The sequence below is a fragment of the Primulina tabacum genome, chromosome 16 (assembly GCF_025594145.1).
Source record: "Primulina tabacum isolate GXHZ01 chromosome 16, ASM2559414v2, whole genome shotgun sequence".
In the NCBI taxonomy this organism is placed as follows: domain Eukaryota; kingdom Viridiplantae; phylum Streptophyta; class Magnoliopsida; order Lamiales; family Gesneriaceae; genus Primulina; species Primulina tabacum.
Window position 1 is genome coordinate 4958817 of NC_134565.1, and position 27925 is coordinate 4986741.

Below are 27925 nucleotides of genomic sequence, written 5' to 3' on the forward strand. Positions count from 1 at the left end.
CGATATGTACACACTCAATAATAAAATGTCCATAGGGCGTCAGAAAGGTTTCCAATGTGGTCACCCCGACACTCAAGTCAGTACATTGTTCACTAGGTAGAGAGAGAATTTATTGAATGAAATATCTCATGAAACAAATGAATGAGCAAATCTGGGTATTTATAGGGGAGAATATGATATCGATTATGGTGTCTGAATACTGTTTCTTATTAGACATATACCCATACCTTGTCCTTTGTCAGCAAGCTTTGCGGCCCATACTGTTCTGGTCTTGTCAAGGGTATTAATTGTCAAGCTAATGATTTCGAGGCATGGTGACCCATATTGGCGGGCACGTCTCCTTGCGATCGGCCCAAGTGGGAAGGAACCCGATCTCGAAAGATCTTTCCCTATGATTAAGTGAGATGAACCCTGGTCGGGCGAGATGAACCCTGGTCGAGGGAGATGAACTTTGGTCGGGTGACACGAACCATGAAAGATGAATTTTGGTGGGCGAGATGACCCTAGTCGGGTGACCTGAACCCTGGTCGGGCTAGACGAACCCTGATCGGGTGACCTAAACCCTGGTCAAAGAAGACGACCCTGGTAAGGCGAGAAGACCTGGTCGGGTTCATCATTATCATCATGATGTTTATTATGGCTATTGAGCAAAGTTGTAGTTTGTATACGATTAAATTTAACGAAAATACATTGAATGATAATAAACTGTAGCTGTCAAATCCGATATAAAAATCAATGTTAACTTAGGTGCAATGAAATTAGGCATTGTTTGGACAAACATGTATTTTATTTTCTTTTCTTTTCCATTACATTAATTAATTTCTTATTTAGTTCTAATTATATTTCTCTTTAACACCATTTGTTTATAATTTTGTGTTCGGATATGCTTTACTAGGAAGTTTTAAAATTTGATATTTAATATTCGATTAGATAATATAAGTAAAACATGTATCCCTTAAAAATATATATAATTGTTGATAAAGTTTTTAATATTGTACTTGGGCCTCTGGCTCCCGGACTTAGAATATGGAGATTTTTGACTTGATGAGATGAGTCTGGCCTAGCCTGATGGGCAAGCTCGGGTTGTCTGGCTTTGTAAGATGGGCCTGACCTGGCATGATGAGATGAGCTTGGGTGTTTGGAATGGTGAGATGAGCCCGAGTTTCCTGTAGGATGGGTCTGGCTTGGCCTGATGGGATGAGCTTGGGTGGCCTGACCTGGCCTGGTGATATGTGACATGATGGTCTGACCTGGCTTGGTGGGATAGGCTTGGTCTGATCTAATGGGATGAGCCGAGGTGACCTGGCCATGCAAGGTGAGATGAGACTGGATGACCAGGCTTGATGAGATGAGCCCGGGTGGCTGGTGGGATGGGTCTTGCTTGGTCTGATGGGGTGAGCTCGGGTCAGAAAATCTGTACATACTCAACAATAAAATGTCAGTAGGGCGTCGGAAGGGTTTTCAATGTGTTCACTCCGCGCTCAAGTCAGTACTGGGTTCACTAGGTAGAGAGAGAATTTTTAAATACAATATAATGCAATATCTCATGTAACAAAGTAATGAGAAAACCTAGGTAATTATAGGAAAGAATATGACCTCGATTATGGTGTCTGGACACTGTTTTTTATTAGACATCTGCCCACACCCTGTCTTTTGTCAGTAGGCATGGCGACACATACTATTCTGATCTTGTCAAGGGTATTGATTGTCAAGCTAATGATTTCGAGATATGGGTTCAGTTCCTTGCATTAATTCGATACTGAACTCAACTTCTGGTTCTGGTGGAAAACCAGGAATCTCTTCTAGAAACACATCAGGAAACTCACGGACTACAGGAATATCAGAAATCTGTCGCTCATCTTGCGATAGATCCACAGCATAAACCAGAAAACCTTCATGACCGGAATCTAACAATCGATTCATTTCAATGGCAGAAACTAGAAGAATCTTGGCTTGAGAACCACGACCATAGAAATTCCATTTAGGAGCAAAGCTAGGCCTGAAACGAACTATTCCTCGATAACAGTCAACAGTGGCACGATTTGCAGTCAAAACATCCATACCAACGTTGCAATCAAATTCATGCATAGGTAGGACTATGAGATTCAGATACAGAACATTTTCCTCATGAAACAAAACCGCATTGAATAGCACATTATCAGCGATAATCATTTTGTCCATCGGAGTAGCAACAGATAGATTGGAATTCATACTAGTGGTGCGAAGATCATGCGAAACAACGAATGCATGAGAAACAAAGGAATGAGATGCTCCAGTATCAAATAACACTCGTGTTATAAAACCACATAGAGTACAGTTACCGGTAATGACAGTACCTATAGCTGCCTGAGCCTCATCCTCAGTCAAGGCAAATACATGAACAGATGACTGATTTTGTTGACCACCTTGCCCTCTGCTCTGATGCGAAGGGCGACTAGGCTGATGGGAGGACTGGGACGCTGTTGGAATTCTATTACTTTGAGCTCCACTACCTGCCTTGGCTGATTTCCCCATCTTACTAGGACAGACTCTAGCAAAATGGCCAGGCCGACCACAAACATTGCAAACCTCTTGAACTCCAACACACTGATTACTGGAATGCTTGCCCCCACAATGATCACAATAAGGTCCACTGTAACGATATCCACCACGGTTCCCTGAACTCCCTGAACTCGAAGAACTAGAACCGGGCTTCTTAAATTGCTTCCCACGTGGAAGAAGAGATGCAGAACCAGATGAACTAAATTGTTGCCTCCCCGACTGATGATGTTGGGTAGGAACTCGATTGCCACTCCTCTTAAGGCTAGCTTCAGCCCTTTTTGCTATTTCCACTGCCTCAAGATAATTCAGTGGCTTACCGGTAGAAACAAAAGGGTGCAGATGATCGTTCAATCCTTCAATAAAACTCTCAACAACAGCAACCTGACTTGCAGCAACATGAGGAGCATATCTCAGCATAGCATAAAAAGAATCTGCATACTCCGCAACTGACATATCGCCTTGTTTCAGGTTATGAAACTCATAAGCCTTTGAACTGTAGAATGATGGAGGACAATAACTCTCCTTAAACTTCAGCTTGAATATATCCCATGATGGAATGATCCTCTGAGCATCTAAAGTCATCAATGTAGTAGACCACCACATTTTGGCACGATCTTTCAACTGATGCACAGCTAATCTCAATCGACACTCTGGAGGATACACAATCAAATCGAACAATTCCTCAATCTCAGAAATCCATAACTCAGCTTTCTCAGCTCCCTCTGAACAACTGAATCGAGGAGGATGCATAGAATGGAAACGCGCAACTAACTCATCCATCCTAAGATGCTCTAACTGATCAGCAGCTTGCTCCACAAAAGTATCATCAACAACCCGGACACGAGGTCTACCACGCCCACGACCTAGACCTCGAGCTAGAGGAACCTCATCAACAGGAATTTCTCCACCTCCCTCCATTCTATACGATAAAACACCAAAACAATTAGAATGGAAGTAAACAGATCATATAATCACATAAACATTCTGTCAAGTAGCATACATAGGCGCAACAACCATTTTAGTGCCAAGACTCGGGTGTCCTAGACTCTAGTTCGAGCGTATCCCAGTTTACGCTCTGATACCAAGATGTGAGGCTCATTTACTCTAATGACAATTAATGATCAAAAAATAATGGTTTGACTTAAAACTGCAGCGGAAAAAGGTTTAAAATACTTTAAAACGGACCTCAGGGCCTAGAAAAATTTTGGCATGACCTCCCCGTAAATAGGACATCCCGAAAAACTCAAGCAGCAATTTATATCAAAATATACAACAACCTATAGCCGCACTGGCCAGGACTAAACAGAAATTAAAACTTACCAAATACTCACCAGATCATAAATATCACAGAATCGACTCAAAACATCACAAAACAATCAAATACTACTACAGATACACAGGGCATCTCCCCGGCAAATAAAGTACAATACAAGTCTGAAACAAACTCAAGACATACATATAGACTAACTGGGAGACTCCACTGAACAGAACCAAGCAATCCAACCTCAATCCCGAGCTCCACTGGCGGAACCTCGGCCTGATGCTGCAGAACGACTCGGGAGATCTACCATGGTGCCCAAAAGCAACCACAGCAGCCCCCCAGTAAAACAACTGAGGTTAGGATTCTTGTATGAAACAGTCCAACAATAACAACAATAACATAAACCATGCATAATCATATAATGAAATGTAATATGCAATGCATGAAAGGCTCAACGAATAACCGGGATAACAGGAGCCAACAAACGGTACAATAACAACTGGAATAATGCTCGAGCAACAACACAGGGGAGCTACATCGTCATGCAACTAAACCGCCCTGCCAAGTATGCGAGGTATGCCAAGCTGTGCTGAATAACACCCCTGACTCGGCCTCCATACAGCTGATACGATATAACAGGATGGCACAACAGAACGAACTAGATGACACAATCCCAGTGCTCACCTCAAAAGGCTGCACTAACCACGGGATTGTTCAATCACATCTACGGTCTCATGTGTATAGGCCTATCAGCCACACAATGATCCCGAGATAACAACAGTGCCAGATAACAACGGATATCAACAATGGGCTAACAAAAACGATAGGGCTCAACATGAATGTCATAACTGTATGCCCAATGCTAAATGCCAATAATATGTCATAATAAATAAACATATATCACAATGAAGGCATTTAACAATTTACAACAGTCAACAAGTCATACACACGATCCATGTAACACAGAATGACAATTAAACATAATTTATGTTTTACCGTCGTATGTTACCGAGCTGTAACATACCTATACCAACTTGAAACTCCAATATCAACTTCTCTTCAAGACTCTCGGCCTAATCAAAACCACAATAAGCCGATCGTGAAAACTACATTCCACACCAATGTCCGATTTGGCACAAAAGAGCATAAAATTCATATCTCGCACAATATTAACTCAAATCACTATCCGCCAATTGGAAATGAAAGATAACTCAATTATCTAAGTTTCTCCAGTTGAAACCATCTTCAGAATCTCAGTAGATTATTCTCAGAATTTCCAAGAACACACTGTTACTTACGAATTCGCGGACAGAATCTCACACACTGTTACTTACGAATTCGCGGACAGAATCTCACACACTGAGCAGTTCCAGAAAAACAAGCATAACTTGCTCAATTCTTAATGGAATTTAACGAATTTTATATCATTACGAAGACAACACATAGCTCTACAACTTTCTTTCGAATCACAAGTCCAGAATCCGAGCTTAATTGACAAAAACTCGAATTACAGTAGGTGTCCTGCACAGCACCATTTCAGAATTCGATTTGACACATTTTGGTAGAAAAATCATATCAATGTTTCTTATCCAAATTCGATGATTCCAGCGGCTATAGAAAGCTAACAAACAGAGCTACAGGTTCTTTTTAAGTCATTTCTACAAATTCAAAATACAAAAGTCGCAGCAACCCAAAAACTCACCCAAAATCGGAAGAATTCTCGCAGAAACAGAGCACCAGAACAGCAGCTTCTATCTACCCGAATCCTTGCTCAAACTTCGCGATTTCTTACTTGAATCGAAGCCTAGGATGTTAGGAAGACACCCCTTCAGACCGATCGAGATTTCGACGCCGGACGGAGGAGATATCGCGATTTTCCCTCAGCCGCTACACAAGTGACGGGAATGGAGTTTGGGGGAAAGCTTCTTTCTTCCTATTTCCTTTTCTCTCGATTCTTTCTTCTTTTATTTGGTAAGTTATGTGTATGTATATGTATATATATATCTTGTCTATTTGGTTACTAAAATAGTAACTCAAGCCCATTTATCTCGGTCTGTATTTATTTGCTCTCGTGTGTTATTTAAACTCTATATGTATTTTATATCGTTAAATTCTCCGATATTCTAAAATATATATTTTTAACACACTTCTAAAATTTATTTGGCATAAATAATTATTTTAATTTACAACTCAATAATTATTCTAATTATGCCAAATTACCGGATAATTAAATACAGGGCCTTACATTCAGAATTCAAATTATATCTGTTTATATAAATTTTCACTTTAGTTCCATATGATGCAAAACATTTAGAAAATGCTTAACAAATCTTTAGTTATTTTTCTCAATACTTAACAATACTTAACCTTGTCTTTTTCCTTCTGCAAATGATTTGAAATTAAATTTTCATATAATATTCGTATGAATGACTAGTTCAACGTTTTCATTGACATTTTGGGTAATTTTTAGTTATTTTTCTCACATTTATTTCAAACATTTGATATCTTCTGAGCAATTGATTTTGGAATTTGTCGATGATGTTTGAAAATAGAAGACAATGTATCATTTGTCCCTACATATATATAAAATGTTCATTTATCATTATAATGTTTTCAATTTATGAATTCAATCGCATTACTTTTTTTATGTATGTAAAGTTATGATTATTACCTTATCATCAGCTACTATGAGTTTTCGAATCAATTTTGAATTCTGTTTTGTCCAATATGATTTCTTTGTCAAAGTATTATTACTTGTATCTTTACATCCTTTTGATTTTCTTTCAACAAACTTATTGATATATAATTGTCTTTTTCCATTATTGTACACATTTGATTTTGAAAATAAATATTTAGATGATAATGAATTTGAAGTTGGTCTAAAAATTTTCAAACTGTTGAGATATTTATATAGTACATAGATATCTGACTATGTGACATTAATGAACATCGATTTCCGTTTAGTTATCTGATTAGATATTGAGATTTTTCTTCTTAAATGAGTAAATTAAATTTAATGATTAATTAATATAAAAGTGTTACGTATTTTGTGTTAGTGAATTTGTATCGTTTGATACATTTTTTTTAAAACAAGATTTTTTACAATTTTTTAGGCAAATTTTATTTTACTATTATTAATGTTATTATTGTATTATCAATTTTGTAATTATTAGTTCATTATCTAATTAATTTAAGTGAGATTTATTGTATTTGTCAAAACATAACACTTTTATAAATAAAACACTATAAAAAGTTGTCAGATAATTGGTGGGTGTAAATTACATATATTATTAAAAACTTTATCAACAATTATATATATATATATATATATATATTATATATATATATTTAAAGGATACATGTTTTACTTATATTATCTAATCGAATGTTAAATATCAAAATTTATAACTTCCCAATAAAGCAGAACCATACACAAAATTATGAACGAATGATGTTAAATAGAAATATAGTTAGGACTAAATCAGAAATTAATTAATCTATTGGAAAAGAAAAAAAAACATGTTTGTCCAAACACAGTCTAATTTCATTGCATCTAAGTTAAATTTAATAATTAATTAATATAAAAGTGTTATGTATTTTGTTTAGTGAATTTGTATCGTTTGATACATTGTTTTTTTTTTACAAGATTTTATACATTTTTTTACTCAAATTTTATTTTTATTATTATAGTTATTATTTTTATTATAAATTTTGTAATTATTGGTTCATTATCGAATTAATTTCAGTGATTTATTTAATATAAAAGTGTTATGTATTTTGTTTAGTGAATTTGTATCGTTTAATACATTGTTTTTTTTACAAGATTTTATACATATTTTTTACTCAAATTTTATTTTTATTTAAATTATTATTGTTATTATCAATTTTGTAATTATTGGTTCATTATCGAATTAATTTCAGTGACATTTATTTAATATAAAAGTGTTATGTATTTTGTTTAGTGAATTTGTATCGTTTGATATTGTTTTTTTACAAGATTTTATACATTTTTTTACTCAAATTTTATTTTTATTTAAATTATTTTTATTATTATTGTTATTATTTTTATTATCAATTTTGTAATTATTGGTTCATTATCGAATTAATTTCAGTGACATTTATTGTATTTGTCAAAACGTCACACTTATATAAATAAAATATTATAAAAAATTGTCAGACAATTAGTGGGTGTAAATTACATACAATATTAAAAATTTTATCAACGATTATATATATATATATATATATATATATATAAATTTAAGGGATACATGTTTTACTTATATTATCTAATTGAATGTTAAATATCAAAATTTATAACTTCCCAATAAAGCAGAACCATACACAAAATTATGAACGAATGGTGTTAAAGAGCAATATAGTTAGAACTAAATCAGAAATTAATTAATCTAACGGAAAAGAAAAAAAACATGTTTGTCTAAACACGGTCTAATTTCATTGCATCTAAGTTAACATTGATATTTATATTGGATTTGACCGCTACAGTTTATTATCATTCAATGTATTTTCGTTATCATGTACAAACTACAACTTTGCTCAATAGCCATAATAAACATGATGATGATGAATCTGATCAGGGTCTTCTCGCCTGACCAGGGTCATCTTTTTCGACCAAGGTTCAGGTCACCCGTCCAAGGTTCATCTAGCTCGACCGTTCGGGTCACCTGGCCAGGGTCATCTCGCCCCGATCGACCTGGGTTTAGTTCACCTGACCAGGGGCCATCTCGCTCTACTTAGGGCCATCTCGCTCGATCAAGATTCATCTTCCCCAACAATGGTTCAGGTCACCCGACCAGAGTTCATCTCCTCGACCAGGGTTCATCTCACCTATTCACAAGGAAAGATCTTTCTAGATTGGGTTCTTTCCCACTTGGGCCAATCGCAAGGAGACGGGCCTGTCAGTATTGGTCACCATTCCTCGAAATCATTAACTTGACAATCAGTACCCTTGACAAGACCAGAATAGTATGGGTCGTCATGCCTACTGAAAAAGGACAGGGTGTGGGCATATGTCTAATAAAAAACAGTGTCCAGACACCATAATCGAGGTCATATTCTTTCCTATAATTACCTAGGTTTTCTCATTACTTTGTTACATGAGATATTGCAATATATTGTATTTAATAAATTCTCTCTCTATCTAGTGAACCCGGTACTGACTTGAGCGCGGAGTGAACACATTGAAAACCCTTCCGACGCCCTACTGACATTTTATTGTTGAGTGTGTACAGATTTTCTGACCCGAGCTCTCCCCATCAGGCCAAGCAAGACCCATCCCACCAGCCACCCGGGCTCATCTCATCAAGCCTGGTCATCCAGTCTCATCTCACCTTGCGTGGCCAGGTCACCTCGGCTCATCCCATCAGATCAGACCAAGCCTATCCCACCAAGCCAGGTCAGGCCATCATGGCCTATCTCACCAGGCCAGGTTAGGCCACCCAAGCTCATCCCATCAGGCCAAGCCAGACCCATCCTACGGGAAACTCGGGCTCATCTCACCATGCCAAACACCCAAGCTCATCTCATCAGGCCAGGTCAGGCCCATCTTACAAAGCCAGACCACCCGAGCTCGTCCATCAGGCTAGGCCAGACTCATCTCATCAAGTCAAAAATCTTCATATACAAAGTACACTTCTTTGCTCATTAGATTGTTCCTCAGCTCACCTAATATATCCGGACATCATCTTTAGCGTCGTATATGGAAAATCGATCTATAGACGTAGATACGATTTTCATTCAAATATTAGCCCAAAGAGATGAGGCCCCAACACCTTATTCTAAGCCTTAGAGACATGAGGCCCCGAAACCTTATCTAATCCCAGGAGAAATGAGTCCCCATCACCTTATTCTAAGCCCAAGAGACATGAGACTCCGACACTTTATCTAAGCTCGGGAGGAATGAGCTCCCTACACCTTAGTCTAAGCCCGGGAGGCATGAGGGCCCAACATTTTATCTAAGCTCGGGAGACATGTGGCCCCAGAATCCTTCTAAGTTCGGGAGGCATGAGGTCTCGACACTTCATTAAACCTACGAGATATGAGGCCCCGAAACGTTATCTAAGCCCGGGAGACATGAGACTCCGACATTTTATTCAAAGCTCGGGAGACATGAGTAACTGACACCTTATCTAAGCCCGGGAGACATGAGGCTCTTGCTCCATATTCTAAGTCAAGGAGCCATGTGGCCCAAGTACCTCATCTAAACCCGAGAGGAATGAGGCGTCGACACCTTATTCTAAGCCCATGAGACATGATGCCCCAACATTTTATCTAAGACCGGGATACGTGAGGCCCCAACACTTTATCTAAGTATGGGTGACATAAGGTCTTGGCACCTTAATCTAAGCCCGGAAGACACGAGACCCGAGGACCTTATTCTAAGCCTGAGAGATATGAGACCCGACACTTTATCTTAAGCCCGGGAGGCATCAGGCACCGACACTTTATCTAAGCCCGGGATACATGAAGCCTCGGCACCTTATCTAAGCCCAGAAAAAATGAGGCCCCGACACCTTATTATGAGCCCGCGAGGCCCGAGAGCCCGATACTTTATCTACGCTTGGGAGACATGAGGCCACATCACTTATTCTAAGCACGAAAGGCATCAGGGCCAGGTTACTTTACAACACTTGGAAAATTTTACAAAGTGTTGGGGCTAACTAGTCCTCGATCAGTGATCAAGACTACTTTGTCAAACCAAATAACTAGTGAAAATTCAAGAAAGAAATGATTGAGCGAGAAAATGATTATTTTAATCGATAACTGAATAAGTATAGTGGAGGGGCTAATGCCAAGAGTCGCATCATAATCAAAGAAAGAGTCAATGGCCTTATCTAGATTGGAGAAGTCTTCCATGTCCGCAGAGAGAACACCATCCTCTTCAAATTGCTCCTTTTTATTTGTAGGAGCAGATCAGAAAACAATAATTAACTATCTCTTCGACGGAGTCCAAACATGACTAATCGGACAGTGAGTAAGACTCTAACCCCACTATTTAAGGAGAGAGTGTTGATGCCTTGGATTACCCGAGTCATCCTTGGACTTGAGCAGGAAGAAAAGACAAAACTTGTAGCATCCCAAAAATTTGAAGGTCCACGAGAACCACATTCATGCAAGTTATCGGATTTCTTATGTATTTTAATAATTTATTTTTATTGCATTAAACGCATGATTGTGATTTGAATATGTGTTTTTATTTCTTGGTTCATTAAGATTGCATGATATAAGGCTTTTAGCAGTATTTCACGCTCAAACGAGGAAAGAAGATCGGGGACAGTTAATGAGAAATGTTTTTATTAAATAATTATTTTTAATTATTTAATATATGGTGTAAATAAGTGTGATTTTCGAAAATAGGCCTTGTTAAGGCATTTTTACCCATCGAGTCATATTTTAAGCCAGTATGCGATTTTTAGCAAAACAGAGAATTTTTTGAGGGTTCGGGCAATATTTTCGAAAACGTACCTAAACGAAATATTTTACGAGGGTGTTTTGGTCTTAATGGGCCTATATTTATACTTATTGGGCCTAAAATCCTTCACAACCACATTATTTTTAATTAAGTGCCCATTATACAGTTAATATTATATCTAACCTTACCCCAAAACCCTAATCACCTCACTCCCATAGTTTCGGCATATCCTCTCGAAGAATTCCATCAGCTTTTTGTTACCTTCAGCAGCTTCCCTACTCAAATTTTGTGAATTTTCAAATGAACACTTCCCCGTCCTTTCGGTGTCCTTTCTACGCAATTGTAGTTGAGTTTTCGAGCGTAAATACGCAAAGAAATGCCCTATACCTCGTTTTTCTCATTATTCACATCATTATATGTTTATTTGTGTGTTTATGCATGAAAATATCAGAGCTAACGTTTTATGTGTATATGGATCGAAATTTCATGAAAGATACTCCACTTTTCTTAATGTAATCTCACGACTTTTGATATGGTTGAAGGACTGCTGGATCTTTGACGTTTAAGGATCATTTTACAGCAATTTTCATAGAACTCTAGAGGTTATATCAGATCTGGATCGAGGAAGGTAGGGCCGAGGGTGTATGCTCACTACAAGAATTTTGGCATACAACAACGCACATACGACAACGATTTTTCACTAAAACTATTGTCGTATACTTTTTAACAATGATTTTAGTGAAAAATGTTGTCTTAGGTGTGTTTTTTAAGCAAAAGACAACGATTTTCTAAAAATTGTTGTATTTTAGCGTTTTTTGGGGTCAAAGACAACGGTTTTTAGAAAACTGTTGTCTTTGAGTGTTTTTTAGGATCAAACCGTTGTCTTTGAGCGTGTTTTTTTGGATAATCGAGAACGATTTTAGAAAATTGTTGTCTATTAGCGTGTTTTATGGACAAACAACAACGGTTTTAACGACGATTTTAGCATCATCGTCGCTAAATATTGCGACGGTTTTTAAAAACTTAGCGACGGTTACCATCGCTAAATATTACGACGGTTTTGTAGATTAATAAACAGGCTTCGCTAATAGTGACGGTGTTCGTCTAACAGTCGCTATTAGCGATGGATTATGAAATTACCGTCGCTATTTGACCAAAAGCTGTCGCACATTGTATATAAATATCCACATTTTCGGTCCATTTTCCTCCACACTACTCCACAATACTTAAAAATTTTCTCTTTTAAACGATTTTAGTTTGGACTTAGGGTAAATTTTTTCGTTTCAATTTTTGGTAAATTTTTAAGTGTTAGTTAAGATCATGAATATTTTTAGCATAGTCAGATTGTAAGTTTTTTTAGATTTATTAAATTATTAAAAGAAATTTTTTTTATTTTATCAAAAAATTTAGCGACGGACATCATGAAAAACCGTCGCTAAGTTTAGCGACGGTATTTATGGATAATCGTCGCTAATTAGCGACAGTTTATTATGATTTCCGACACTGATTGCAAATAGTATCTAAGACATTGGATAAAATCCGTTGTCGTTAAACGCATTTTCAACAACACCCTCAGTTACAACAGTTGTAAAAAGGCTACGATAACGGATAAAATCCGTTGTCGTTTTGCGTTTTTGTTGTAGTGGCTTGGTTCTAGGGTTCGAGGGACTAGATTAGGTGAAAAGGGAGGGCACCGATGCAGGGTATGTTCCATGGACGTGGAGTAGACCCTGCTGGGTCTGAGACAGGGTCTGGAGCAGCTCGTGCATGGCTGGTCTCGGGTTAGGAGGAGATCGAAGAAGCTAAACGTGATTTAGGGTTCGACGATGGAACTTCGGATTCATCGTGTACCATCGTGTGCATGAGGTTTGAGTCCATGGCTAGTCTATCCAGGAAGGTCCAGAGGTGGGCTAGGAAGGGTTGGTTCGAGGATGGTCCAAGTAGGTTAGGCATAGGGTCGATTATTTTGTTCGATAGCGCAACTAGGGTTGGAATGGTTCAGGTTCAGCAAGGTTACAGCAGAGTCCAGCGGGATTTAGAGGGTCATAAATGGCTGGAATTATGACGTTTAGGGACTGGGAGGATGTGAATAAGTTATGGTTTAAATTTGGAAATTTTGGTTAAGTTTCGGATTGATTCGGGTTAAAACCGGGACCCATGTCCAAGTTTTAGAACGAATTATAGAAGTTCTTGCATGGGCTCGAGTTTACGTCTAGAAAGTGGTTATAAATATTTTTTGAGGTGTTTTAATAAGTTCGGTTGGCTTTGGGTCGAAATTTTGAGGTCCACGAGTAAAATGGTAAATTAGGGTTTTCAGGGACAAAATGGTCAATTTGAACACGGGTCGAGCTAGCAGTCCTGGCAGCGCTCTGATAACCAAAATGGTATGTTTAAAATGTATATAATTAATATGAATATGAATTTTTATGAAATTATGTTGGATGCTTGGTTTTAAGAAAAGGTATGAATATGTATGAATTTTATAAGTGATGAATACGGTGACATGTTTTTGAATGAGGTGAGTTGGTTGTGACTAATACGAATGCAAACATGTAAGATCAAGGCTCAGTGGATGGGTAAAAATGTCTCTGATATCCCCAACGCCGGATTCTGCAGATATACGTAGATGAATCCATCGACTTAGAGCTGATAACAAAGTCACAACTAATGATCTGAATTCAATTTAGGAAAAGAGTATGTATATGATGACATGATATGTCATGATTTGATATGAATATGTTTACGTTTATGTTCATGTTTTGAAAGATCATGAAAGTTACTTTGTTTACAGTACTTTTCACTGTTGCATGATATGTATATGTATTTGTTATATCGATTCATGTGTGTTGAGTCTTTAGACTCACTAGGTGTGATCGATGCAGGTAATCATGTGGATGAGGAGACTGGTGGCGCTGAACACTGAGTAGGCTGGGTTGGGGGTGCACGTGAAAACCCGAGGACCTTGCATTTCTTCTGCATAATATGATTTTTGAGACATGGGTTTAAACAACATTTTTAAATGTGTCTGAATCTTTATATACGTTGTAAGTTTGTCAGACTTTTGGTAGTGTGTTCGAGATTCTCTTTTAAAACAGTAGACTAGGAGATTGATTCCATTTTAAGATTTAATTAACTGTAATTATTTTTATTCAGTGGATGGTTGACTTATTTTTATGTATAAGAGTACGTGTGTATTTTCTGGCGTAGCTTGTTTTTTCAAAAAAAATAATAATAGACATTTCAAAAGCATTACCAGATTCCAAGTTGCTCTTGAAAAACTGAGTAGAGCACAGGTAGAATTTAGCCAAGGTTCAGGTCACCCGACTAGGGTCATCTTGCCCGACCAGCGTTCATATTGCCAGACATGGTTCAGATCACCTGACCAAGTTTCATCTTGCCCGACCAGGATTTAGGTCGTCCAACCAGGATTATCTCGTCCAACCAGGGTTCATCTCTTCCTCAACCAGGGTTCATGTCACCCGATCAGGGTTCATCTCATCCGACCAGGGTTATCTCATCTGGCTAAGTTTCATTTTGGCCGACAAAGATTCATGTCACTCAAAATGATTGAGATACCTTATGACTCAAAGTTATCAACATTCATAACTAAAGACACCATTAGAGAACTAGAAAGCGAGATAAAAGTTAATATTTAAAATGTATAAATGTAATAATTTACTATAATTTTGCAATATAAATTCATTTTTGTAGTTTTTTTTCCAACCACATATTTATTATAATAATAATAATTATTATTATTATTAAAAATCTCTATAATAAAGATAAAAAAATGGTGTTTGAGTATTTTTGATTTTTTTCTTTTTAATTTTATTATTTGAAATTGTAGTTTAGTCTTTTATTAACTTTTATAATTATGATATGACTTTTATTTAAAATAATAATTTCAAATTACATTATGGTCTCTCAATTTCCCCTCATTAATTTTAACAATTATGATATTAACCCTATATGAATATAAATCAAATTGATTTTAAAAAAACATAGTACAAACACATATATAACACGTGCACAGATATACAAGTGTGTGTATATATATCAATCACAAACTATCATTTTTTAAATTTCATTTGTTTTAACCCAAAATAATCATAACTACTATAAAATTGGAAGTATATATCTCTCATGTAATCCGACAATATTGTTAAGACATAACCATTGATTACATCATGTAAGTTAAGAAAATGATAAAAATATCTCTGATATGGCCAAAAATATAATCATATAACTTTTCATCAAGTATATATTTTGGCATTGAATCAAATTTCTGCACGTTAACAAGAAAAGTTTCAATAATTAGAGCATATATTCAATAGATAGTAGAAACAAATAGCGCTAATTTGAAAATGAGGCCATGTAGTTCAGCTAAGTAGGCTTCATTTGTCAGCACTGAAATAAATTGTAGCCATCAGAAGACACCACAATTGGCTTTTCACCTTCAGACTCACTTCGGCATTGCGAATTCTAAATCCCATAATGCTCGGTCGGGGCGCTACTGTTACTACTGGAGAAGCTGGATAAACCACAGATGGTAAAGGCAGAACAAAGAATAAGATAGCAAAATTTATAAATCTGAATAAGTTGAGGGGGAGTTTCTTGAAGGTTAGAAAATTTGCAGACCCGCAACTGTTGAATTTGGTCTTGGCCCAAGGGAAACTTGAGCACCAGGGGAAGTAGATGGCAAGGAAGCTCCTTGAAACAAAAACCAAATTAGTCGAGTATCAAAATAATGCTTATAAAAGTCGCTTGCTGGTTTTTCTTGCTTCATTCTTTACATTTTTCATTCTAATATTGTATGCCACCTTTTTAAGCATCAATTATCTATTTTTTTTCTTAAGTTTAGGAAAATAAATGTTGCATTAGACGTTTGGTTTTTTATTCCATTCATGTAAGAAAAAAAGAGAATGGAATTAAATAATTTGATTATGAACTGGGCATTGAATTAAAAGCAATCCAAAATCTTAGATTTCAAGATGGTGCTGCATCTTCTTTTCTGTAAATGCGAATGGACTGTATGGTCCTTCATTTATAGGAAGGAATTAAATAATAGTTTAACATACATACCTCCGCAAATAGAAGGGTCTATTTGGAGATTGCACAGCTGAGGCAACTCTAGAGCAAGCGTTGTGTTGATAGGAAACGAACTCAAGGCAGAGGGGTCATTGAGGAATGGACAAAGGCAAGTAGGCTTCTGGCCGTAGAGTTGGTTAAGACTATCACAACATGACTGCACTTGTGAAGTTAGCAATGGCCTTTAGGGAAACACAATGGAGAAACACAAGAAATTAAAGAGCGATGTGGGGAAAAGAGGGAGACGAAAATGCATTGCACAAGTTAGGTCGGTAATGCGAGTTTTTCTTGTGAGTTTTGAGGCGAATTCGCCATTGATTTTCATGTTAGCTAAATAGACGAAGAGTGCATTAGTTGGGCATGAACTGCAGAGCCATGCAATATATAGGTTTGTGATCCCTTGACACACTTTTGTATGACTTCTCTCAAGCTACTGTCTAGTTTTCACTACTTTTTCATTTCTCTGTTGTGTCTATCATTCATATTTTCAGGTAAAAAAAATGTGTGGGACATGAAGTTTAAAAAACCAGACAGATCATTTAAGTACCGGTAGAAATATTTTTTCAAAATTTGTGTATCATCAATAAAGATTTGTTACGCGTATTGATTATGAGAAGTTCAAAAAAATCGCAACTCATTAAATTTGTTACAACTTGTATATAATTAAGAATGTTACGAAAAATGATACAGAGAATGTCACGAAATATTTGGACTCTTAAACCATACACATATGTGTGATTTCATGATGTTCTATTTCCAACTCAACTATTTTATTCTACTTCTTGCTACACCAATAAAACCTCTTTTTTGCTAATTAGTTGTTATTTCTTTGTTAGCCTTTATAAAATCTTCCTATTTTTTAGGGATTAAAAAAAAAACTGTTCCATTAAATATTAATAGTCATCAATGACTTAAAATATTTAAATTTTGAATATTATACATAAAGATAATAATATCTTTAATGCAATAAGAAGATCATCTGAAATAAATAATTGTTCTGATGGAACCTTTTATTCTACCATACATAAACTGGTAGATCAATAACCAGCCGACTCACATGCGACTATATACATTTTAAAACCGATCAAACATTCTTTAAGATATAAACAAATCACATCATGTTTATCTTTAATTTATCTCCAAATTCGAATAGAATGCTTTTTATATATCTCTCTATATATATATATATTCCTCTATTGATTTTTCTTTCTCTCACGAACTTGGCCTAGATAAAAAACTTAGTTTCAACATGCAGCAGCAGACGATGATTAATCCGGTCACGGTGGGGCTTCGTTTCAATCCCACAGACACAGAACTCATGCTCCTTCTAACAAGAAGATCAATAACCAGCCACTCACATGCGACTATATCCGCACCGTAGATGTTTACAAGTATAATCCGTGGGAGTTGGCCGGTACTTTCTTCTTTCTTCAGTCTGTATTGGATTAGATTATAAAATAGATTTGTGATATATTGTGTGGTGTGTGCATGATCGTGATCAGTGGGTGGATTGTAGAAATTTTGTTAGAATTAAGGAGGGCGGTTTACTTTGTTATATATGCTTGCATGTGTGTTTTGATGTTTTTTGACTAACTAATAAAGAATTTTATGTTTTCAAAAAATATTTTTATCTGTTGCAGATACTAATACAAGTTGGGGGGATGATGGATTAATGTACTTTTTTACCCCGAGAGACCGGAAGTATATGAATGGCAGTCGACCGAATCGAGCCGCCGGTGATGGATTTTGGAAGGCAACGGCGATTGGTAAAAAAATATTTGATAATAATGAATGTATTGGATTGAAGAGGACCTTGGTTTTTTACCAAGGGAAGGCCTCCAATGGAAAGAAGACTAACTGGATAATGCACGAGTACACTATTAACCAGCCTCCGAGACATCCGACGGGATCCATGCGGGTAAGAACTCTCTCAACATGTTTTTGTAAATATGGCCGGTCCTTTTTCCCGCAATTTTCTCAAGTCCGATCCATTCCGACATGTTTTTTTATGCCGTGTTTGTTCGCCACTTTTGCAGCTAGATGACTGCGTTCTGTGCCGGATTCGTGAGAGAAAACCGGCCGCCGCCGCTTCTGATTCTTGTAAAGCCATACACGAGACTTCTGAAAGTGAGAACCTGACATCCCACAAGCGTTCGAGAACTGAATCTGATCAGCAGCACGACGTTCCAGCGCAACACCATCTTCACCTACGACAGCCGGATCTTCCATTAATGCACCAACAGTTTCAGCAGCGACAGCCGGATCTTCCATTAATGCACCAGCAAAATCAAACTGCTCTGCAATACACGAGTCAGCAGCACGGTAGTGTTCCACAGCAACAACAAAATCAGCCTGGTGGAGAGCTCGATTATTCTGTCCAGAGAAGATTAGAAGAAATAGAACATTTTCTTATGGATGATCTAGAAAACGACGACGAAGGTGTACTGATCGACAACTAGTTTGAACGACTCTATCTTCGTGATCAAATCTTGGATTTAGCATTGCTGCCATAGTGCCCACTTCATAATTATTTTATTTGTAATTTTAAATTTGGAGTTATAACAATTTGTAAATAAAATTTTGCTTATATTCATATTATTTTAATATTTTAATGTGATTTTGATTAATGTAGTTTGCTTAGTTATACGTGTGATATTTGCATAAATTTTAATGAAACAATTGAATTTTACGAGAAGTGTTTCTTTAATCGTGTTTTATCAATTGCTCAACATTAATGATATTAGTTGAATCTTCGATTTTCTTGTCTATCTATATATATTTCATTTTCTCTTTGTTGTTATTGTTTTCCGACTTATTGATGTTCATGTTTTATGTCATTTTTGGAAATAAATTTAAATTATTAGTTTCAATCAAATTTTAATAACTTGACTCATTTTCAATTTTGGTATTGAAAATTTTAATTGAATTTTTTTCCACTTAATTTTTAGGCATGCAAACTTATTTATGTATTTGTATGTAATAATAACTTCAACAAAAGTTAGTGTTATCCAGTGGATAAAATAAATTAACTGTTTATCATGCTTTCATCTCTATTACTTTATTGCGATAAGCGTTTAGTAGCATTATTGTTGTCACCATGATCATTTCATAAAATTTTATTTATATTAATTCAATGTTTTTGTGATAGACCTTAAATTGAAAAATACAAAAAGAATTGAGGAGTTTCTAACTAAATTTTAATAGTTATATTTTTTAAAAAAATATTATTATATTTATTTGTGAAATAAAGATATTGGAAAGAAGGAATCATGCTGGGTGTCATTTAGATTACTTTATATATATATATATATATATATATGTATGTTTACACGTATGTGTGTAAAAAAAGAATAAGCAAGAACAAGTCTACATAAAATTCAAGTGAAAAAGCGAAAAATTGAAAGGTAAAGTATTATCTTGCCTTAAGTAGTGAAAAATGCTACAATATAATATATTAGGAGATAAATAAATTATCAGTTATTATATAGTTGGTGGTTATAAATTATTAATGTATTTTCCAATTGAAGGTTACAAACATTTTTTCTGATTAGACATCTGCCCATGCATTATCTTTTGAAGGCTGCTCATGTAATGTCCCGAAAATTTGAAAGTCCACGTGAACCACATGCATGCAAGTTATTAAATTTCTTTGGTATTTTATTAAATTATTTTAAAGCATTAAATGCATGTTTATTTTATTAATTCGTGATTAATTATTTTTATGCATAATTATTGCATGGTAGAATTTAATTCATGAAATTTTAAAAGTTCATGCATTAGGGTTTCTAAGTGTATTTCACGTTCGATCGAGGAACGGAGACCGGAGAATTCTCTGAAAAATTATTTCATTACATGATTTATTTTTATAAATTAATATAAGGTGTTTTTAAGGGTATTTTTCAAAATGGGATTTGATTGGGTATTTTTACCCGCATGATTTTATTTTTTAAATGTACGCAAATTTAATCGAATCGGGTGACGTTCTGAGGTTTCGACTTATATTTTCAAAATATTTTCAACGCGAAATATTTTTCGTGAGTGCGTTTGGATTTAACGGGCCTACTTTTAAGCTCATTGGGCTTAAACAGCTTTTAAAATTTTAATTAACATGATTATTGTCCACTAATCTTCTAATTAACAATATCATTTAATCCTAAGCATCTCTTTACCTACCCGTAATCCCCCCATCAGCCGATCACCCCTTTTTCCATTCAAAAGCCTCTCGGTTTCATCAAATCTCAGCTGAATAATTCGGTCATCCTCCATTCTTGCAAAGGAAACTTTCGACTACACCAGTCTTGGCAAAGGATAAATCCTCTCGGGTCTCCCTCTTCTTGCTTTGTTCACCAAATCATCCCCAGGCACGCTTGTTACTTTGTTTTGCTTCATACACGTCAATATTACTGTTGTGTGTACGAACCTTCATGAAATCATTTGATCTAGTTAAGCACATGGATAATATTTCGGTTTTTGCACCATTTCTATGCATTATATGTTATGTTATTCATATTTTCACGTTGAGTGCAAGGGGGCTGTCTCATGGCTTGCTGAATGGGTCCCTTTACTTGTAAGGTTGCTGTCTTTGGGTTGGGAACGATCTGTAGGGGGTGGGGACTAAAAACCGTGAGTTTACAGCAAGGGGGTTTGGATGGTTTCGGTGGATCGCGCGCAAAGGGGTAAGATCGGGCTGTGCATGTGCTCAAACCCAACCCAGCCATGTTTCAGACGGTGTAGAGCCTAGTGTGTTGTTAGGAGGGAGTCATGGAATTTTGGTTGAGGGAGAAGCTCGGTCTTCAGAGGCTTGGTGTGAGTTGGGAAGAAGGTGATAGTTTCGGCCGTTACGGGTGGTGCAGCAGCTGGTTGCTTGGGTTAGGCTTAGTTAAGAAGAGTAGTTAGGTCCTAATGGTGAGTGTTATCGGCTGAACAAGTGGTGGAGTGAGAGAGGACCGAAAGAAAATATGGTTTGGGGTGACATGTGTTGAGATGAGAGCAAGGGAAGGGGATGGCCGAGGGTGGCAAATTTCTTGGAAGTTTCAGCCGTGGTTTTAGGAGCTTGAGTACATGTTTTAGGAGCTTTAAGTGTATTTAAGATATGGTAAACAAATTGGGAAAAATTCGGTCAAGTTTCGAGTCGATTCGGGTTAAAATCGAGACCTCGGTCCAAGTTTTAAAACGAGTCGGTTAAGTTCTGATTTTGGCTCGAGTTTACGTCTAGGAATGCTTATAAATATGTTTTGGGACATTTTAAGGAGTTTGGTAAGTTTCGGGTCAATTTTAGAGGTCCAGGGTTGAAATGATAATTTTCGGGTTTCCAAGGGCAAAATGGTCATTTTGCACCCGGGTTGAGATTTTGGTCCTGACAGCGCCCTGAGCACAAATTTATGATATTTTAAATGTTTATGCATCATGCTCACGATTTTAAGATTTTATGAAGATATACGTCGCATGCTTGGATTTAAGAAAAATTGCATTGGTGCATGATTTTTATAAGTGATGAAAATGATAATGTTTTGAATGACGGGAATTAGTTGTGGCCATCGAAGTATATGTAAATGTTTAAGATGTATATGTAAATGCTGATGATGAGGCCTAGGCACAGTGGATGGGTAATCCTGTCACTGATGTCCGACAGCCGTCGGGTACCGCGGTTCTATGTATGATGGATCCATCGTAAATGATGATGTACGATAGTCACCTCTAATGAACTGAATTCACTGATGATAAATGATGAAGGATAGATGATGAATGATGAACGATAAATGATAAACGATGAATGATGAATTATGAATGATGATTATTGATGAGATGTTTTGAAACATCATGATTTAACACGACACGTTTATGTTACGTTTTTAAAGTTCATGAAAGGTATGTTGAGTATGATATTTTTCACTGCTGTGTGCTATGTATATGTATTTGCTATTAACGGTGCAGGTGTGTTGAGTCTTTAGACTCACTGGGCGTGTGTGATGCAGGTGAGCTTAATGATGAGGGGACTGAAGGTGACGAACTCTGAGTAGGCAGACCTGATGCGGCGACACGACCCGAGGACCGCATATTTTCCGCATTATAATTATTAGATTGAGTGGAGATGAATAATTTCCTACGTTGATGATTTTTAAGATTTTGACTGGTTCATGTTTACTTATGATTTTGGGATGAGTTTGGTTATTTTAAACTGCACTATTTTTTTACTGTCAAATATTTAAGATCATTTTTAAATGTTATATTTTTCTGTACAACGCATGCATGAGAAACGTTTAAATGTTATTTCGAAAATGTGAGCTTTAAAAAAAAATATTTCCGCACTTTTAAAACGGTAGACGTTTCAGCTCATGTCATGTTCTCTAACAACTGTTCATGCCATGTGCTTTGTCAGCAGGCATGGCGACCCATATTGTGCTGGTCTTGTCATGGGCACTGATTGTTAAGCTAGTGATTTCTAGTCGTGGTGACCCATACTGGCAGGCCTGTCTCCTAGCCATCGGCCCAATGGTAAGGACCTCGATCTGGAAAGATATTTTTCGATTATTAAGTGAGATGAACCCTGGTTAGGCGAGACGAACCCTAGTTGAGTGACTTGTACCCTGGTCAGGGAAGATGAACCCTGGTCGGGTGACCTAGACCCTAGTCGGGTGACCTGAATCTTGTCCGGACAAGATGAACCTTGGTTGAGGGAGATGAACTCTGGTCGGGTAACCTGAAACCTGGTCGACTGATCTGAATCTCGGTCAGGAGAGATAAACCTTGGTCGAAAGAGATGAACTCTGGTCGGGTGACCTAAACCTTGGTCGAGAAAGATGAACCCTAGTCGGACGAGATGACCCTGGTCTGGTGACCTGAACCCTGGTCGAGGAAGATGAACCCTTATAGGGCGAGATGACCCAGATCGGGTGACATGAACTTTGGTCGGCCAAAACGAACCCTAGTCAGGCGATATGACCTTGGTCAGGTGACCTGGCTCTTGGTCGGACAAGATGAACCTGATCAGGTGACTGAACCCTGGTCGAGGAAAATGAACCCGGGTTGGACGAGATAACCCTAGTTGGGCGACCTAAATCCTGGTTGAGCGAGATGAACCCTGGTCGGGCAATATAAATCCTAGTCAAGGAAGATGAACCTGGTCGGGTATCCTAAACCTTGGCTAACTTCTAACTGTGTTGTACTCAGTTTCTCGGGAGCAACTTGAAGTGTGATCATGCATTAGTCCTTTCTTTCTGCTCGAGTCCAAGGATGTCCCGGGCATTTCTAGGTCATCAACACTCTATCCTTAAATAGTGGGGTTAGAGTCTTACTCGCTGTCCAATTAGTCATGCTTGGACTCCGTCGAAAAGGCAGATAAATCTTGTTTTCCGATCGGCTCCGCTGTACTTGTTCTGCTATTGATGAAAATATTCATTTTCTAGCTCAATCATTTCTGTTGGAACATTTCATGTTCGCAGTCTTGATTTTGATGTTAAAAAAATTTGATATTTTGTTTCTAATGATTTACCGTAATGCACGGGAAGCTGAAACTAATCAGAATTCGAACTGATCAGTTAAACGAGCCGAAACTGAAGCTATCGAGATGCTAACTGAAAACATCAACTTACAGAACCCAGCTGACCAGTTCAACTGACGAGTCAAGTGATTTCACCAGCCCAACTGAAGATCAGTTCAAATGACCTGTTAGGAACATCAGTTTGGAATCAATCAGTTGCAGATCAAGACAAGTTATCTTAATGGATTTTAGCTACACACAAGGGTACAAAAGCATCTGTACTATCGAAGGTACAATAATGGATGTTGCAGGAAAGATAAAAGCCGAGAGATTCCTGGAGACATGTCAGTAAAGTCAAGACACATATATCAAGGAATGCATTTAAGCTGCAACGATCACTTGTGATGAATCTTGGAGTACGGTCTCAATGCCTCTATAAATGCAAGCTCAAGACCATCAGCAAGCAGAGTTAACATAAGTGTGAAAAACAAAGAGGGCACGCATATTGCATAACAGCTTACAAGAAGCAATCATCCCAGAGGAAATACTTCATCGTATTATCAGCTTAGATTAGAAGCACAATTCCCTCAGTGTGTGAGAACACTTTCGGGTAGTTTTCAGATATCAGTTTTCACACACTCACACTCACCACCACTCAAATACAGTCTTGCACAAAGATAATAAACTTGTGTATGTAGTCTTTGACACACAGATGTTAAACAAGTGTTGGCTGAAAGGTGATGCCTTCAGTCTAGACTAGGAGTTCAGTTAGAAAGTCGGTAAGTCTTAAGCTGGGTGGGTTATTACACTTGTTGTAATTAATCAAAGTCTTAGATGTATCCGAACATCCATAAACATATCTTGTGTTATTTTTGTTAAAATGCTTGTTTTTGCTCTTAACTGATTTGATCAGTTCAGCTGATATCAGTTCAGTTCTACATATGACTGAACTGATATAAGCCAGAACTGATCCCATGTAGTTTTCAGTTACTCAGATGCACAGGATACAAAACATATCGGTGTTCCTTAACGAATGATTATTTCGAGTGTCTTCCGCTTGGTTTGAAAAAACCAAACTCGATTTAATTAATCGGTGTACACATTCTTAGAACACGAGCTATTGCAGCTCTTGGAGAATATTTTGTTTGAAGCACCTCACAGTGTCCAACAAGCGATCCTTTAATTGGTATCAGAGCTAGCTGTTCTATGAAGGATATTTGAAAAATGATATTTTAAAATATGTTTTAAAATGTTATTTAAAATGGATTTAAAAATCCTCTTAAATATTTTATGCGTTTGCCATGAGAAGAGAAAAGGTTCTTGGCTCTGCAATTAACATTATAGCCACTTCTTTCGACTCATTAACTTTGTTGTTTTAAGCAGCTTGCAGGGTTTTGAATTCAACTGACAGCAGAACAACTAAATTGTTCTGTGGACAAGATTTCAGTTTGTTAGACTTACTTTAATTGTGGTGATAAGAGTCAAAACCAGTAGGTGTTGATAGTAAAAATAGAGAAAAATATAAATAGCAGAAGCACTCGTATCGCTAAAACAGAAGCAGTATTTATCGAGTTTTTCTTAGCTAAACTTAACGTAGCAAAAGCAGAACGTAGCTAAATCAGAAGCAGAACATAACGTCTTTCCTATGATCGTTACAAGTCTTCATGTTACCGTTACCTCTGATAGTACGAGTATTAATTGCACCATTTAAAGCTATACGAAGACATTTAACACGCCTTACTAGTTTTGGTATAAAACAAAAACTGATTATTCTTAAGCTTTCTGCATGTCCCTTTTGCGGTGATAAAGCTGATTCACTCAGAGTCAAAGAAGCCGTTTTGTTTATAAAGGTTGGATTCAAGGTTTCGATATATTAAAGGATCAATCTAATATAGACGACAACGATTATTATTAAAAAGGAACACATTCTCTGTCTATCATTCCAGCGTTGTTTTGAGGAATCAAGAACTACACTTTATCTTCAAGCTCAATATACAGAAAAGCAGCACACTCTTTATAGCAGATATCTGATCCTCGGAGATCGTCTTGTGCTACTGTTTCTTTATCTCTTCACAAGATATTCACCTTATTACTTCTTACAAAGAAGAGTTTGTAATATGAAAAAGATTCTTTTCCAGAACATTGTTGTATTCATTATATCGTGTTGTGAAACTAAGAATTTCAGTAGGCGAAGGGTAAGTCCTATTGAAGTGGGTGTGTACAAGAGTTGTATTGTAAAAAACAAAGTCTTTTAGTAATACCTTATGGAAACAGAAGAAGGAGAGACGTAGAAGATTTTGTCTTCGAACTTCCAGAAACAACTATTGTCTACTGCCTACTGTTTTATTGTTTTCACTTCAAACCATCAGATCGTTTCCGCACAAGTTATTGTGATCTGCTGGAAATATATTCGAACAAAGTAAGCTATAATCTCTAACAAGATTCTAGCACCTTTGCAAATACGTCAAAGAAAGGAACGAGTTTATTCATCCCCCTCTAAACTCTAAATCGATCCCCAACAAGTGGTATCAGAGCAGGTTATTCTTGTTCTGAAAATCTACAACAGAAATGACACATTTCAGCAAAGTCCCTGTGTTATCAAAGGAGGATTTTGATGATTGGAAGATTAAGATGCAAGCCCATCTTGCAGCCCAAGACGATGATATGTGGTTTGTCATCACAGATGGTCCCTTGAAAAATCTAAAGCCTAATATAGCTATTGCTGATACTGAAGGTGCACCACAAATGGTTGAAAAGCAAAGAAATGAATGGACAAGCGAGGACAAGAACAAAGAAAATCTAGAAAATGTTGCTAAGGATATTCTTTACAAAACACTTGACAAGAATACATTCAGCAAAATCAAAATGTGTCCTACAGCAAAAGAGATATGGGAGAAACTCATCCAAATTTGTGAAGGAATTGAACAGACAAAGGAAAACAAGCTGTCCGTGGCAATGTAAAAGTTTGAAAATCTTAAGATGAAAGCTGGAGAAACTCTAAGCGAATTTGATGATTGATTCAGCAGCTTAGAAAATGAACTAGCAGCTTTGGGAAAGGAACTTGGCAATAGAGAAGTGACACTCAAAGTGATGAGAGCTTTACCCAGGGAATGAGATGTTAAAACAATGGCTATGAGAGTCTCAAAAGATCTGGACAAATTGGAGCTACATGACTTGTTTGCGGATTTGAAAGCTTATGAGTTTGAATTGGAAGTAAGAAGTGGAGAAGAGCCCTTGTCGAATCCACCTACCAAGGCTCTGGTCGGGTGACCTAAACCCTGGTCGAGGAAGATGAACCTTGGTCGAGCGTGATGACCATGGTCGGGCGAGGTGAACCCTGGTCAGGCGAGATGACTCTGGTCTGGTGACTGAACCCTAATCGGGTGACATGAACTTTGGTCGAGGAAGATGAACTCTGCTCGGGCGAGATGACCCTGATCGGGTGACCTGAACCTTGGTTGGCCAAAATGAACCCTAGTCAGGTGAGATGACCCTAGTCGGGTGATCTGTACCCTGTTTAGATGAGATGAACCCTGATCGGGTGACCTGAACCCTGACTGAGGTAGATGAACCTTGGTCGGACGAGATGAACCCTGGTCGGACGATATGAACCTTGATCGGGTGATCTGAATCTTGGTTGAAGAAGATGAACCCTAGTGAGGCAAGATGACCCTGGTCAAGTGACATGAATCCTGGCTAACTTCTAGATGTGATCTACTCAGTTTTTAGAGAGAAACTTGGAATCTGATCATGCTTTGCTCCTTTCTTCTTACTCGAGTCCAAGGATGACCCGGACATTTTCATGGCATCACTACTATCTTTTTAAATACTGGGGTTACTCACTGTCCGATTAGTCATGCTTGGACTCCGTCGAGAAGATAGTTAATTCTTGTTTTACGATCGACTCTTACAAATAAAAAAGAGCAATTTGAAGAGAATGATGTTCTCTCTGCAGACATGGAAGACTTATCCAATCTAGACAAGACCATTGATCTTTCTTTGATGATGATCCGACTCTAGGTCTTAGCCCCTCCACTGTACTTGTTCAGTTAGTTATGAAAATATTCATTTTATGGCTCAATAATTTCTCTCTGTAGACATGGAAGACTTCTCCAATATAGAC

The 27925-nt window shown here is 37.1% G+C and overlaps 1 protein-coding gene across 1 annotated transcript; it reads right to left on the reverse strand.

Annotated features, from left to right (window-relative positions):
• Positions 1–1713: 1713 nt before the first annotated feature.
• LOC142528294 (uncharacterized) lies at positions 1714–5753 on the reverse strand. The gene is made up of 3 exons (XM_075633339.1): positions 5505–5753; positions 4827–4875; positions 1714–4105 (listed from the first exon to the last, which is right to left on the reverse strand). Exon 3 carries the CDS (start codon positions 3457–3459, stop codon positions 1714–1716), a length of 1746 nt encoding a protein of 581 aa, XP_075489454.1. The 5' UTR covers positions 3460–4105; positions 4827–4875; positions 5505–5753.
• Between the last annotated feature and the right edge of the window lie 22172 nt (positions 5754–27925).